General features: G+C 39.0%; 1 protein-coding gene across 1 annotated transcript in view; it reads right to left on the bottom strand.

The window, feature by feature from the left end:
- The window catches only part of LMNB1 (lamin B1), a 52,805-nt gene that overhangs the window by 15,145 nt on the left and 21,280 nt on the right, over positions 1-16,380 (bottom strand). Inside the window, exons 2-7 of the mRNA XM_040241745.1 lie at positions 14,110-14,266; positions 13,328-13,453; positions 8,577-8,747; positions 7,046-7,171; positions 1,409-1,629; positions 144-369 (exon numbers count right to left, since the gene is read on the bottom strand). Coding sequence (XP_040097679.1) covers positions 144-369; positions 1,409-1,629; positions 7,046-7,171; positions 8,577-8,747; positions 13,328-13,453; positions 14,110-14,266 — 1,027 coding nt within the window. The remainder of the gene's footprint in view (positions 1-143; positions 370-1,408; positions 1,630-7,045; positions 7,172-8,576; positions 8,748-13,327; positions 13,454-14,109; positions 14,267-16,380) is intronic.

The raw sequence follows: 16,380 nt of genomic DNA, 5'->3' as shown, positions 1-16,380 counted from the left end.
GAATTTGGGTTAAAAAGGAGAGGGAAACTCTTATTTCATGAAGATGACTGAATCCAAATAAAAGCTGAGGAGTTATTACAATTGCAAGACATACCCCCCAATTAGCAAAGCCTCTCTGGACAAAAAGGGGTCTGCGTTTTCACCTGTTCTGAAGTGTTCTTCAAGCGGATAAATTTTCCGTCAACATCTATCTCTTCAATGCAGACATTCCCAGTGGCTGAGGCAGAATGAGAGATGCTGACACTACTGCTGGCCTCGGATTCTTCCACATCCACTCTCTTCCGCTTTCCTCTGGTGGTTCGCACGCTGCGACTCGAGGATGCGCGTGATACTGTCACGCGGGAAGAAGGGCTTGGAGAGAGCTTCAATCTACATAGGAGAAATAAAACATTCCAAGTCTGAAACACATATCCTCTTCCTATCTTAATGCGCATGCATGACTGAAGCACAACATGGATGACGACCTGTTAGACAAAGCCAACGTACATCTTAAAAAAAGGAGACTCATTTGTGCTACAATGCCCACTATCAACTTTCTTTTTAAAAATTATTATCTGAATGTTTTAGCTAAGGAAAGACCACAATCATAATGCAGGAAGTTTGGAAAACTGGGAGAGGGGGTGGTGAGAGGTTGGGGTGAACAACTCATCTACCATCACCCTACCACACAACCACTGTTACATTTAGTATACTTTCCTTAATTTTTTCAAACCTGTATTTTCTGTTTACAAAATTACAATCACAATGTATACAATACTGAAATTAAATGTCTGTTTATTCTAAGTGAGATACTTTCCCTTTGGAACTTTTTCTCAGAAAAGGTTTAAAAGGATTTACACACTAACCAGATTTGAAAAGTACACAGTCTCTTTCAGCAAATCTGGTATTTTGCAGCAGGCCTGCATGCATGCTCAGTCTTGTCTGACTCTCTGCGACCCCATGGATGGCAGCCTGCCAAGATCCTGTCCATGGGATTTCCCAGGCAAGAATACTGGAGTGGGGTGCCATTTCCTCCTCCAGGGGGTCCTCCCACCCAGGGGCTGAACCCACGCCTTCTGCAGCTCCTGCGCTGGCGGTGGGACTCTGCACCACTGGGCCACCTGGAAGTCATTCTGCAGCATACTGAATTATCAAAACATTTAAAATCCCAAAGGAGAAATGGTATCCTTTCACAGTTCAGCATTGAAAATAATAATACTAAGACTGCTTGTACATCTTCTGTTGTTGATGTAGAAGAAAGATCTATTACTACCTACCTCTACACCTAGATATTAAAAAAAAAAAATGAGAAAACACTTAAAATTGTCCTAATTGTTTTTTTAAAAAAAATCCTATTTACTTTGCTTCAAATAGAAAGGGTGGGGGCAAAAAGTAGACTACGAGGTAGAGTGACAAGCAAGTTACATACCTCTCTTCTTCACCTTCTAAGAGTTTCCTATAAGCACTGATTTCCATGTCCAGGGCTAACTTGACATCAAGAAGTTGTTCATAATCGTTCAACTGTTGCTGCATCTGATCACGTATTTCCGCCATCTCTCTCTCTTTGTCAGACAGCATTCGGCGAGAGTTGTCTCTTTCTTTAGCAAGCAAGTCCTCCAACTCTTGAATCCTCTCCAAACATGCTCTAGACTGAAGATTCAAGGGAACACATTTACTTTCTAGGAACATTCCAACATTAGCACAACACTAGCACAGCTATTTTAAAACATTTCCTGACCTGGAACAAATCCAATCTCGTAACACCAGAATGCAAGAACATTTTTATTTTAAGAAATTAAAAAACAAAATTCCTCCAATACAAAATACAACTCTTAGGAAAGTTTTGTCTTATAAAAAGGCTAGGAAAAGACATTCATCAAATGTGTCATAAATATACACATAATTTTTCTTTGTTTGACCAAATGAAACAAAATTTTGAGCTGTGGTTTTAGTAAAAAAGTCTGGCTCCCTATAAACCATTTACCTCAAAAGTATAAAGTAACGAAAGCAAAGAATGAAAAGAAAACTCACTGACAAAAGAAACCAAGTATCTTATGGGGAACTGCTGGAACAATTCAGAAACTTAACAAAAGGGATTCTAGTTACCACTTCAGAAACGGTGTGCTTTCCCACACTCCATCAGCATACAAACACCATATGATATAGTGTAGGCTGTAAATATTATTGTAAACATGGAAACCTCATATTTGGTATTAAAAAAAATGAAAAATCACACCTCCTACGAAAGAAGGTTCATCTTAGAAACCTGTCGTTCACCAGGTAATCACTCATCTGCATGTCTCCAAAACAGAATTCATCTCCTCAGAAAATGACCAAGATAATCAACTCCAAAAGACTGATGTAGAGCTTAGGCTCTTAAATCACAAGTACCTATGCATCAAAGCAGGAGGGAAAGGGCACATACTGTGCAAAAGTGAAATCTGGAAGGCTAAAGATAAAAAGGATCTCTATTCTGTGCAGAAACATTACACTCTAGCTAGTGAATTTATTTCACACAGGGGTATAGGTTAAATAATTTGAAACTGCTTTACATGTATACTGAGGTTGGACAAATAAGGAAACAGGATGGTAGAAACCAGGCTTCTTAGTCTCAGGGAGAGAAGTTATAGATAAGCAAGGAAGGAAGCCTACAGTGAACCCAGTGAGTGGTACAGGGTTAGAGTCCCAGACATCTGTGTAAACGCATGGTAACCTTAATATACATACAAGTGGACAGAGATACAATTACAGACAAGCATGTAAACATGGGTTAGCAGATACACACTTACCTAGCTCTGCCCACAAGCAGGCCTAGAAACAATGACACCTCAATACCCATGAGCATACCCAGGGGCCACAACTTGCTTTCAAGATACCTCTCTCAAGTAAAAAGAACCAGAGCTCCCTAACGAAAAAGCTGATACCAGTGCTGAGATAGGGAAAATACACGACGAGCCTGGAGCATATTACAGAACCATAAAAAAAAGAAGTGCTCCAAAAAACGGGGAACATGGTAGCCAATCTGACAAAACTCCTCAAAGCCAAAGCTGGAACAATCTGAGCCAATAAAATAATCTATTATCCAAATATAATCCAAATTACAAAAAGATTTCCGTGAGGCCATACTGACAGAAACCAATGAATGGACAAATAAATACACAAATGGGGAAGAAGAGATGAACCTTTACAAAAGCGTTCCATTTAATAAAGGTAAATACTCTCTTCAGAATGTGACGCATAATTCCTGCTCTTGATCCCTGAGAGCAGGCTGGACTCGGTGACTTGCTTTCTAAAAACAGAGTAGGGAAACACAAAAATAGCAACTTACAGTTGGGAAACCTGGCAAACAGCGTCTTAGCCAATGATGAGGATTATCACCATCAATGATGTTGTGTGCATGTCACGTAATCCCTGACATGATGTAACAAGAGGGGCACTTAAAATCCATATCTCCAGGCTAGTCATAAGAAAAGCACCAGACTAACTTAAGATTGGGGGACAGCCTACAGGATACCTGACCAGCTCTTCTTAAGACTGTCAAGGTCATGAAAAACAAAGAAAGTCTAAAAACCTGTCACTGACCAGGAGACTAGGGAGATCTGTGGTATCCTAAAATAGAAAAAGAACAGTAACAGAAAATCTGGTAAAATCCAAATCGTCTGGAGTCTAGCTGACAGTAATGTACCGACGGCAATGTCTCAGTTTTGACAAATGAACCACAGCCATCTAAGACACTAACAAAGAAGGAAGACTGGGGGAGGGAGCTAAGGGAGCTGTGTGTACCAGCTTTCCAACTTCCCTACAAATTTACAATTATGCCAAAATAAAAATGTTATTTAAAAATAATCAACCAATGAATTAATTAAAATCCAGAGACTTTCTTTATCAGAAGCAAGCATTCATCTCAAGAGGGAGGCTAAACAAAATCCTGCCTCAGAGAACATGCATTTAACTGTATTTGCAAAAAAAAAAAAAAAAAAAGGCTATAAACTGAGAAATCCATTTTCCCCCTTTCTCAGGGTTCTTAAATTTTCTCTCCTCCAAAATAAAAAACAGTTAAGTGTAAAATGTATGTTCTTTGGGCACTTCCTGGCACTCCAGTGATTAGGACTCCATGCTTCCACTGCAGGGGGCACAGGTTTGATCCTGGGTCAGGGAACAAAGCTTTCTCATGCAGCACCACCTAAAAATAAGGAAGTAAAATGTCTCCTCTTCAATCAATCTCTTTATTTTTATTTACCAGGTGGGAGAGACAGATTGGTGACAATGTCTAATCTGAAGAGACATAAATCAACCAAGATTCAGAGAAAACTTTTAGCCTTGATCTGTAAAGGCCAAAATGTACTCTATTTGTCCACCTTAGATGTTACAGGGTTCTGTAAGAGGAAAAAATCAAAATCTAGGTATAAGTAAGCTTTAAAGTTACTCTGAATCATTTTGTATTTTTAAATGTAGTTTAAATAACTGCACTACACCTGCTTCATAGTGAAATACAAAGAATACAACAGGAGAGATAGATCTAGATCCTTCTTCCTGATTCTGCCACTAAATAGCACACCTCACTAAACTGGTACCGTTAGGAAAACGAAGCGGTCCAACTAGTATCTGTAAGATTCTGCCTCAAAACTCTAAAACTGTACTACTCATTTCTAATGGGGTCGGGTTCTTTTTGTTTTAAAATACCTAATTTTACCAGTTTATTATAATCTAGCTCTCGCAGAAATTTCCAGAATTTGGGTGCTAGAAAAACAAAAAATAAAGGTGCTTTCAAAGTGCCACTAACTTCTTCTGCAACTCAAACAGACCCTGACCAATTTAATAATCTGGCCAAAGTAAAAAATCTAGATAGAAATGAAAGAAAAGCTGTAAGCAATATATGAAATGCCTAATTACAAAACATAACACTGCTGCTATACTACATAAAAATATCTTCTAAGTCACCATTTTAAAGGCTGTATCAATTGTAAGTAAAACTAAAGAACTACTTCATTAACATGAGTCACATAACCAAAGAGGAAACTCTATGGCCTAACATGCAGCATGATGAAATCAATGACTCCACAACAAATACTCCAAAACAAAAATTTAGATATGGCTTTTTCTTTTTAATGATCTAAGGCTAAAATTCATCAACCAAAGAAGATATCCCTCAAGATATATTATTTATCATAAAATTTGATACCAGAAAGGATCACTCTCCACCCCCCCAATAGAGAAATTTAAAACTATCTGGCTGAAGCAGGCACTCCTCTCCTATTTCCTAAGGAAGGAGCTCTTCAAAACACCGAGGGCCCTGCCTAACACTGTCTAAGAGCTGCTAACCTGATGTGAAGAACTGACTCATTGGAAAAGACCCTGATGCTGGGGAAGATTGAAGGCAGGCAGAGAAGGGGATGACAGAGGATAAGATGGTTGGATGGCATCCCTGACTCAATGGACATGAGTTTGAGCAAGATCCGGGAGGTGGTGATGGACAGGGAAGCCTGGTATCCTACAATCCACAGGGTCACAAAGAGTCAGACGTGACTGAACGAAACTGAACTGAACCTGAAGTTAACCAAAAAACTTGCAAAAAACTTGTAAACAGGCAAACAGGGAAAGAGCCCTGGACCTGAGTCAGAAGACACTGCTACCAAATTTCAGAGCCTACTGCTATTTAACCACAGGCAAGTGCTCTTCACCTCACCTGTAAAACATCCACACCTAGCATAATCAAGTGCAGTAAGCATCAGCCCCTGCCCCAGCCTCCTAAAAGATAAGGAAATGTAAAACTGAGGGGGAGGGAATAACCAGAATACCATTTATTAAATGGAGAATAGTAGTAAATGTCAGCTCAGAGTAAAAACAGACAGGACTATCTTTGGAAAGGTACCTATTAAATGGGGCAATGGAAAAAAGGTGGTTAAATTCTTAAAAAGAAAATCTTTGAAGACAGTAAGGTATAAAGAGAAAAACTGGGAACAGTGAAAAGAAACCCATTTATCAGCTTACAGTCTCTGGGCTGGTCATTAAACTCACCCAGGTCTGGGATCAGACTGAGTGAACTCAAAGGCCATTGTCCTTCCAGCTCTTTAATTGTATATTGTGAGTAATGATGTACACATGATAACAGCAAAGTAAAAACTTCTGTTTTAATCAAGTTCTTTTTACATTACCTCGTTTTACACAATAAGGTGTCTTCTAAATTCCTACAATAAATGCCTTCAGTTTTGTAATCAGAAAAGGATACTACTAAAAACAAAATATTAAAAAAGAAGCTTATTTAATGAAGAATAAAAAGGCTACTCTTATATGAAAAATTTAAAACAACATAATTTCCTCCCTTAAGGAAAACAGAAAACTGAAGTTGCTGCCTAAGTCATTAAGGTGAGCAGCAGATTATCAACATATCCTGCACTTATATGGTTGTACATGTACTTTGCATGCATATCAGCATCACCCTTGAACCAAAACCCCAATTTCAGGCAGTGTCCACACCTGCTTATGCAGCACCTAGAGTGCACCGTCACGTACTGACAGACACTCGTCAACACACCAGCAACAGTCACAAGACAGGTGTGCCGATGAATGAATGAGTCACTAAATTCTTAGCCAAGATGCAAACTGATGCTGCTTCCCAAGATACTAACTACTGAGTATTCTAAGCACCAAGGGAGTTTGTCTAGAAACACAAAGCATTTACCACCCACAAAGAACTTCTGCAGGTTTTCCTTCATAACAGTTTCTAAATGTGATGAAAACGAGTACGTTGGGAAGAGCACCGTGTGGAGATCAGGCTGCTGGCTGGGTCAGAAAACCAGGGTCCTGGGGTAAGTCCAGAGGATAAGCCAGCAGGTCATTCCCTCAAGGGCAATTCCCTTAGCTCCAGATAATCTATTAGGTTAGGAACAACAGTCTCTGCCCGGAGGATGCTTATGCAGTGAGAAATAGAAAAAAACTGGGGAGCACTGTGAAACCAGAATTCAAGGAAATACTATCCTCTCTGAAAAGTGATTTCAGGAACAGCCAAGCAGGTGGACTACCGTGGTGGAGGTGGCCTTCAAGTACAACTCTGAAGCTTAGTTACCTCTTTCTGTAGATTAGAAAGCTGAGACGAGAGGCTCTCAATTCTCATACGACTTTCCATCAGTTCTTCTCTGGCGCTATTGACAGTAGAAGTATTCATCTCTGATGACAGCCTGGCATTTTCAAGCTAAGAGAAGAAGCAAACCACGGTCAGTCTTATCTAGTGAATTAGAACAAAGAAATGAGGAAGTATGAATCATCTCAAGATATTTCATTTCAAACCTAAGCCCTGTCAGTAACTAGCTGATGAAACAGGAAAAGCATCATGAAGTTCGCTGATGTGCTATGAATTACCTTAGAAGTTTTTCTGCTTTTTCAGCTCAGTTTCCAATATGGGAGCTTAACAATGCTGATATATGTGGGTTTACCCAAAATTGAGTGCTTCAATATTTCATCCATTATATGTCTAATGTCTCAGATAATGCTGCTAGTAAGCAGACTGAACAGGATTTAGCCATGGTGGTGATTGCGGGAAAACAAGCATCACATACCCCTAACCCAGCAAATCTGATACAGAATATAAAACAATAAACAGAACATACTAATTAAGAGATTATCTCCAACCAAATAGAAATACTTCCTTTCAGAAGCAAAAAAAAAAGCTCCTCTGGTACAAACAATAGCCCATTCCCCCAAATGCCCACAGCATTCTGTCCTGCCTGTCTTCAGGTATGTCTTCTGTATGTCTCTTCCCTGACTCCCTCTGAGGCCAGAGTCTACGTGACCGACCCACCCTTAGCTTAGCTTCTTCAGTGCCCAGCACGGTGCCAGCACCAAGTAACGGCTAAACAACTAAATGTAGGGATTAAAAGATCACCCTCTCATTAGCCAACTACTACTTCATAAAGTGGATTAAAAGCAATATGACCAATTTGAGGCCATGCAATGGAAATTATTTTCAACACCTCTATGGCTTATTTCTAAGTCTTCCACTAATAACTTTTTAATCAAATCATGTAATATTTAACACATTGGGGTAAAATCATTTACTATGAAAGCCTGTAGACAGTGAATTAATAAATTTTTGCATGGTCTCCTAATATAACAGAGAAGTTTCTATATTCTTTTTTAAATGAGTAATTAGTGGCTGAGGAAGAAATATCAGAGTGTCCATTTGGCCTTTGTTCAAAACAGCCCAAAGTGTGGTGGTCACAATCTATGTACAATGATGACAGGCAGTCAGAATTAGATGCAGTCCAACAAGGTTAGTACTTGTTACTGAATGAAAATTTACTTTTAGATGGCTGGAGTTTAACTAATATAACTTGACACAAATGATCAATTGGACAAAGAGTTTAAAGACCATACCTTTTGTAAAAGTGGAATAATCCTACTTTCTCTGATTAATTTCTAGTTAACATTTACATTATAAAAAATTGCTTTCTTAAAAAAAAATCAATTTTCTATATTCATGGAGACCGCAGGAATTCATTTAATAAAACTAGAACAAACCAACTATCAAGTTCTGTTCCCGGGGAGACTCTGACACAAAAGCTTCCCGTGCCCCCAGCCGTCCCGGGCAGTCTGCTCACCTTGGCATGGTAAGTCTGCTCCAGCTCTTCTTTGTACAGCTTGACTTGGGCATCGTGTTGCTCTCTCATCTCATGAAGGGCTTGAGCCAGCTTGTACTCGTACTCAATTTGACGCCCAGAATCCACCTCTACCAAGCGAGTTTCATGCTTTCTTCTGGTCTCATTAATCTCCTAGGAAGAAAAAAATGATGTAAAACCAGGTTACTTACCATGGCGGATATCAAGACCATCTGAAGTTTTACACACCAACCTCCTCATGTCTGTCCTGACAAGCATGTGAATAGACAATTTTTTGCCTTCGTTTTCAAATGAGAAGATTTTTGAGACAGAACTAATGACAGAAATGGTAGCATCTCAGACCCTAGGAATTTTATGTTTATTTTCAGTAGCACAGCTATTTATTTCTCTAAAGGCAAGGAATGGCTGGAAGGCTTTCCAGCCATTCTAACTAGGTATATTGAATAGCAGGTAATTATTTTTCTAAATTGTACTGACAGTAGTACTAAGAATAACTCTGAAAAAAAATTCCACATGAAAAGTTAGAAACTTATCAGTAAAACTTCAACTAGAAGATTTATGCATAAAATAAAACTTGTCTTAGACATACTAAGACAGAGCAAGCTAATTTACATGACTCATCCTAATAGCTGGTTGATGCTAAGGTATCAACATCAATTGATACAGAATCTTATTGACCATATTACTTTTCTATCTCAAATACATATGACAATTCACCATCAAAGAATGGAAATAAGAGGCATAATCCTTCACATTAGGTTTTAAGGAATTATCCAAACTAGAATGGCTAGGAACACAAGTCCAAGAATACAATTTCCATTCTAGCGTCTAGCTCTGAAAATACAATAGATCTGTCTTTAATGGCAATAATTAAAGAGGCCACAAGAGGGGGATATAAGAACTTCTTGTTTCTGCATCCTCTACCAGCATGCGGTTTTTCTGTACATGTCCTCATCTTTCTCTTAACCACAGGAAGATGAGCTGGACAGAATCGGAAAACCAGGGATCAAATCCCAGTTCTGCTACTAGTCTCTTAGGGCTCATATCTATATGAAGTGAATGTTACTTAAATCATAAAAATATGCAAATGAAAAGGTTTAGTTCAACCAGTATCAGGTACCTACTAGCCATTTTGCCCTTCATCTGCCTCCCTTCCTCTTTTTGTTGCTTTTCTCCTTCCTCTTACCCCTTAACTGTTCATAATAAGGAATCTAGGTATATTTACTGAATAGAATTTGACCCTCTATGGGAAAAAAAAGAAATGAGGAATATTTTTTTAAATTCATTCTCAAAAAGGCAAAACCCCAAAATTCAAAGTTGCTACCCAAACATTCTAAAAATACTAAATTTTTACTTTTTAGTGATGTTGTTTTTCACTTAGTATTTTACATAAAATAAATGACTTGCAAAGAAAAAAATTCTAAACCTCTGGTTTAAAGATGCAGGAATCCACACAGCTTCAAAATTAAGAAACAATAGATCGTGGGAAATTTTAACAAAATGAAACAAAAATGTAAGTCAACATAAAGATACTTCAATTTATGAACTGTAGTAAATAATTATATGATAGCAGTCACTGTAATTTATAAGGAGCTTTCACACATGGTATTTTACTTTGATCCTTACCACTTCTTGGGGAAAAAACAGCAGGAACTGATATTTCATTTTTAAATAAGAAACCAACTCAAGAACTGTCCAAAGTCTGGCTGCTTATCCAATGAGTGCACTTTGTCCCCACAATACCCAGTAAAAATGGTCAATTTCTATTAAACTATTTTTCTCAAACTAAAATTATTTAACTTCCATAATAAATTCCTATTTTAAAATTGTTAGTCACCATTTTTAACATTCAGTTCAGTTCAGTTCAGTTCAGTCGCTCAGTCGTGTCCGACTCTTTGCGACCCCATGAATCGCAGCACGCCAGGCCTCCCTGTTCATCACCAACTCCCGGAGTTCACTCAAACTCATGTCCATCGAGTCAGTGATGCCATCCAGCCATCTCATCCTCTGTTGTCCCCTTCTCCTCCTGCCTCCAATTTCTCCCAGCATCAGAGACTTTTCCAATGAGTCAACTCTTCGCATGAGGTGGCCAAAGTACTGGAGTTTCAGCTTTAGCATCAGTCCTTCCAAAGAACAACCAGGACTGATCTTCTTTAGGATGGACTGGTTGATCTCCTTGCAGTCCAAGGGACTCTCAAGAGTCTTCTCCAACATCACAGTTCAAAAGTATCAATTCTTTGGCGCTCAGATTTCTTCACAGTCCAACTCTCACATCCATGCATGACCACTGGAAAAACCATAGCCTTGACTAGACGGACCTTTGTTGGAAAAATAATGTCACTCCTTTTTAATATGCTGTCTAGGTTGGTCATAACTTTCCTTCCAAGGCGTAAGCATCTTTTAATTTCATGGCTGCAATTACCATCGCAGTGATTTTGGAGCCCAGAAAAACAAAGTCAGACACCATTTCCACTGTTTCCCCATCTATTTGCCATGAAGTGATGGAACCAGATGCCATGATCTTAGTTTTCTGAATGTTGAGCTTTAAGCCAACTTTCCACTCTCTTCTTTCACTTTCATCAAGAGGCTTTTTAGCTCCTCTTCCCTTTCTGCCATAAGGGTGGTGTCATCTGCATATCTGAGGTTATTGATATTTCTCCTGGCAATCTTGATTCCAGCTTGTGCTTCTTCCAGCCAAGCGTTTCTCATGATGTACTCTGCAAAGAAGTTAAATAAGCAGGGTGACAATATACAGCCTTGACATACTCCTTTTCCTATTTGGAACCTGTCTGTTGTTCCATGTCCAGTTCTAACTCTTGCTTCCTGACCTGCATATAGGTTTCTCAAGAGGCAGGTCAGGTGGTCTGGTATTCTCATCTCTTGAAGAATTTTCCAGTGTATTGTGATCTACACAGTCAAAGGCTTTGGCATAGTCAATAAAGCAGAAATAGATGTTTTTCTGGAACTCTCTTGCTTTTCCCATGATCCAGCGGATGTTGGCAATTTGATCTCTGGTTCCTCTGCCTTTTCTAAAACCAGCTTGAACATCTGGAAGTTCACAGTTTATGTATTGCTGAAGCCTGGCTTGGAGAATTTTGAGCATTACTTTACTAGAGTGTGAGATGCGTGCAATTGTGAGGTAGTTTGAGCATTCTTTGGCATTGCCTTTCTTTGGAATTAGAATGAAAACTGACCTTTTCCAGTCCCGTGGCCACTGCTGAGTTTTCCAAATTTGCTGGCATATTGAGTGCAGCACTTTAACAGCATCATCTTTCAGGATTTGAAATAGCTCTACTGGAATTCCATCATCTAAACTAGTTTTGTTCATAGTGATGCTTTCTAAGGCCCACTTGACTTCACATTCCAGGATGTCTGGCTCTAGGTGAGTGATCACACCATCGTGATTATGGGGGGTCGTGGGTCATGAAGCTCTTTTTTGTACAGTCATTTAAGTATTTAACTGCATGTTCTTTAACCTGCATGTTCTCAAACCCTCTTCAATTTTGAGAAAATATACATGTGCCTTTTTTCAACTGTATTACTCTACACGTCTTTTCTGGTAACAGCTGTTACTTTTACCCCTCAAGGCAGAAGCACAGAAGTTATGGCTGATAGATATTTTTTAATACACACATATAACTATAAACGCTGTGGGTAGCCAGCCCCCAATGACTGCTATGTTCATCTCCTGTGTGAGCCCCGTTCCATACTGTATCGTGGTTCATCTGTGTGATGGGGAGTGACAGTATATCACTTAGGGATTTAGTCTCTACAAGACAATATGGCTTGCCTTGCTCGCTCTCTCTCCCCCTCATCATCCACTCTGGAGGAATCCCATCATGAGCAGCCCTAACAGAAGAGCCTAGTGGGCTACAGTCCATGGGGTTGCAAAGAGGCAGGCACGACTGAGCGACCAATATATACACACAAGGAAGCCAATGGTGAACTGGCATCTCCAGACAACAGTTGTGAGTGAACTCTGAAGTGTCCCTCCGGACCAGGCTGAGAGCCTGACTGCAACCTCATGAGACCTGAAGACAACATCCAAGTTAAACAGCTCTTAGATTCCTGACCTTGAGAAACTATAAGATAGTAAAAGTCTGTGATTTTAAGATACTAAATTTTGAAGTAATATTCACTAATACAAATGCTTAAAGAGGTTGACAGTTAATTAACAGCTGTAGCCAGACCTTTTTAAGTTAGATGAAGTAAGTTGAGTTATATTATTGCACAAGTGAAAGTCACTCAGTCATGTCCAATTCTTTGTGACCCCATACAGTTTCCGTACAGTCCATGGAATTCTCTGGCCCAAAATACTGGAGTGGGTGGTAGCTGTTCCCTCCTCCAAGGGATCTTCCCAACCCAGGGATCAATCTCAGGTCTCCCCCATTGCAGGCAGATTCTTTACCAGCTGAGCCACCAGGGAAGTCCAAGAATACTGGAGTGGGTAGCCTATCCCTTCTCCAGCGGATCTTCCCGACCCAGGAATCAAACCAGGGTCTCCTGCATTGCAGGTGGATTCTTTACCAACTGAGCTATCAGGGAAGCCCTAGATGAAGTAAAAGCTTATAAATTTACCATAACACCTTGAATTCTTACATGCAGCCTTTTTAGCAACAGTGCCTTAAATCCTTTGCCTACAGAATTCTTCCCATTTTTTCACACGTATGGTTTATAACAAAGCCTTTGGGGGTCCTTCCATTCCTTAAAGAAGAAAAATTATATATAATTACCTCCTCATACATGTTTTTACGAAACTCCAAGTCCTCAGTAAGGCTCTGACAGCGATTCTCCAAATCCACTTTAAGTAAAGTTTCATCTGCCAACTGTTTCTTCGCAGCAGCTAAAGAGGCTTCCAACTAATAGAAGGAAAAAGAACTAATGAAAATTATACAGCAATCATTTAAAATAGTAATGAATTTAATAGATACTGATGGATTGAATCAAGTCAAGTATTACAATTTCTATGTATTTGTCAATGTATGAGAGTCCCTCATGATAATCTTTATCACAGAAGTGTGGGTTCAACTGCTGGTCCCACCCACAGAGTGTCACATCAAAACAGCCCTCAAATCCAGTAAACGGCAACAGGGGATGAAGAGATACCTATGGCTTACGTTTCAAAACTTAAACGAACGATTTTGGCTACCAATTTCATTTTTTCCTGTGTGGAGAGCACCATTAAGACATCTTCTCTCTTTTTACCCTACATTTTGGTACAATAATGAAATAAGCTGTGAGATCAAGAAACAAACGATCACAACAAGCACAACAGAGAGGACGAACGGCAGCAATAAGATCTGCAGAGTCCAGATACAATGACTGAGAGGTGAGGGTGCTTTACATGCCAGCTAGCTCAGGTCTATCCTTGCAGGTGTAATCACCACCCCGCCGCCGGCGGCCAAAATAACTCAATAAATTTTTTTAAGATAAAAAGCATAAATCAAGTTTTACAATCAAGACAGACGGGGCAATTAACCTGCAAAATACAGCTCAAGAGCAGAGTCTAACTTACCTGGGCGATCTGATCCTTCAGATCTTCCAAATCACTCTCTAAACTTTTCTTATCACCAAGCGCAGTCGCCAAAGCTGCATCTTTCGAATTCAGCGCTGCTTCGTATTCTCGAAGCTTGATCTGGGCTCCATTAAGATCAGATTCTTTCTTAGCATAACTGCAAAACATTTGAGAAAGTGCAAGACATCATATTATACACCTGATCTGAACCATTCTCCCTCCCTGTTTAAGGGGGAAACAAAAGAGGAGGCAATTTAAATAAAGGCTGCCATAAGCTACTAAAATCACAGGAGTGATTCGGGAGCACTCTATCTGGAGTGCTATCTTTGGTGGATAATAACTTCTTCCTTCAAAGACCACCCTTCCCTGATTAGCAATGACTCTAGCTGTAAGATGTCCAGAGGCCAAAAGTATCAGACTCTGGTTGTCTCTGAGGGAGAACACAAGCCTTGTTTTATAAAGAGGTGTCTATATGGTTCACTAAAACATTTCTGAAGAAATGAAAACCTGTTATTTTTAAATACAATGAATATTAAAAATCAAGACATACAGGAGACATAAATCAAGATAAATGATGAGATTAAATAAATGAAAATGAAAAGTTACTTCAAAAAGTAATGTTATGACTTGTTGATATATATTGATAGACACTTCTTAGACATTACCTAAGAACTGACCCCAAGCTTGCAAGTAGTTTCCATTTCTTACCCAAGAGGTGGTTTTAAAACTTCCTTAACTACAAATAAGGGGCTTCCTAGTATTTTGAAGAAAATAATTTTTTTCAGTTTATACTAACAACTATCCAAAAATGAAATTAGAATGAAGGTGTATTTTATTTCTAAATATCACTTTTTATTAAATGGAATTCTACATTATAAAATTAAGATTCCTTAGGATATAGTTTGTCAAATAATTATATTGTAAAGATCAGTATTTTTTCATCCAAATAATTCTATTATCATTAATAGGTCATACTGGAAAGCCTTAATAATATAAAAACTCTCAATATATGTTCTTAATTAAAACTGCTATTATAGAGAAGTATTTCTACTACTGATGTTTGACAGTGGGTCAACAGAGGAATCTTTAATTAACAGAAATCCTCAAAATAGTTATATCAACACCATAATAAAATGAAGAAAAAACTATCCAAAGGATAAGCAAAGGTAGTGAAAAGAGAAGATTTAATAGTACTCAGTTTTCGCTCATTTTGGTATTATAAAAAACTACATACACATACAAAATCTCAGCAGTCACATAACAAGAATTTTTTTCTTAAATTCTGTATTTTTAAAAACCACAAGATGGCAGTCTTTCACTGAAGACTTTGTTTAGAAACGCAGGGGGGAAAAATCAACTGTAGGAGAAAAAAAAAACTTCCCATACAGTTATTAATTTGTAACAAAAATGCCTAATTCATAAACGTGCTGGGTCTCAAAGCTAGGAACACCATAGAAAAGAATCAGTACTTGTGGAAGAGCCATTACTTTACCCCACAATATAAATGACCAGAGTTGGAAGGGAGAAATAGCGCAATATAATGGATTTTGAAACACAATCATATTTTATAGAGAATTGCACAATATTTACAAAAGCTACTAACTCAAAATTACTTAATGGTTACAAAATTCTTCTGCATCACTGACTAATATTTAAGTCAGTAAATATTAGGAGGGGCTTCCCTGGTGGCTCAGTAGTAAAGAATTCACCTGCCAACGCAGGAGACATAGGTTTCATCCCTGGTCCGAGAGGATCCCACATGCCACGGAGCCAACTGAGCCCCTCGCCACAACTACTGAGCCAGTGCTCTAAAGGCCGGGAACCGCAACTGAAGCCTGCGCCCTAAAGCCCCTGCTCCACAACAGGGAAGTCACTGCAGCAAGAAGCTTGCACGTGGCAACTACAGAGAGCCCCTCCTCGCCACAACTAGAGAAAAGCCCACACAGCAATGAAGACCCAGCACAGCCAGAAATAAATAACATTATTTTTACAGAGCACGCAGGAAGTCTTGGTCTAACTACCAGCACACAAAGTCCAGAGACCTGCAAAAGTGACATCATAGAATACACACATGTGAGGATGCGTCACCCAAGCACAGAGCAACATCTTACACTGCTCGCAGCAAAGAATAGCTTAGACAGGAATCCAAAGTTGTGAGGAAGTATCACTTGAGACATCGGTGGGCATTCTTCTGAGACTACACTTCCTAACTGAATTTCTTCAGTTACTGACCTGCTTATTCAAAGGCGATGTTCTCACACATGCACATGC

This window comes from Oryx dammah, unplaced genomic scaffold (genome assembly GCF_014754425.2).
Source record: "Oryx dammah isolate SB20612 unplaced genomic scaffold, SCBI_Odam_1.1 HiC_scaffold_5, whole genome shotgun sequence".
NCBI classification, from domain to species: Eukaryota; Metazoa; Chordata; class Mammalia; order Artiodactyla; family Bovidae; genus Oryx; species Oryx dammah.
This window is presented reverse-complemented; position numbering and strand designations above follow the sequence as displayed.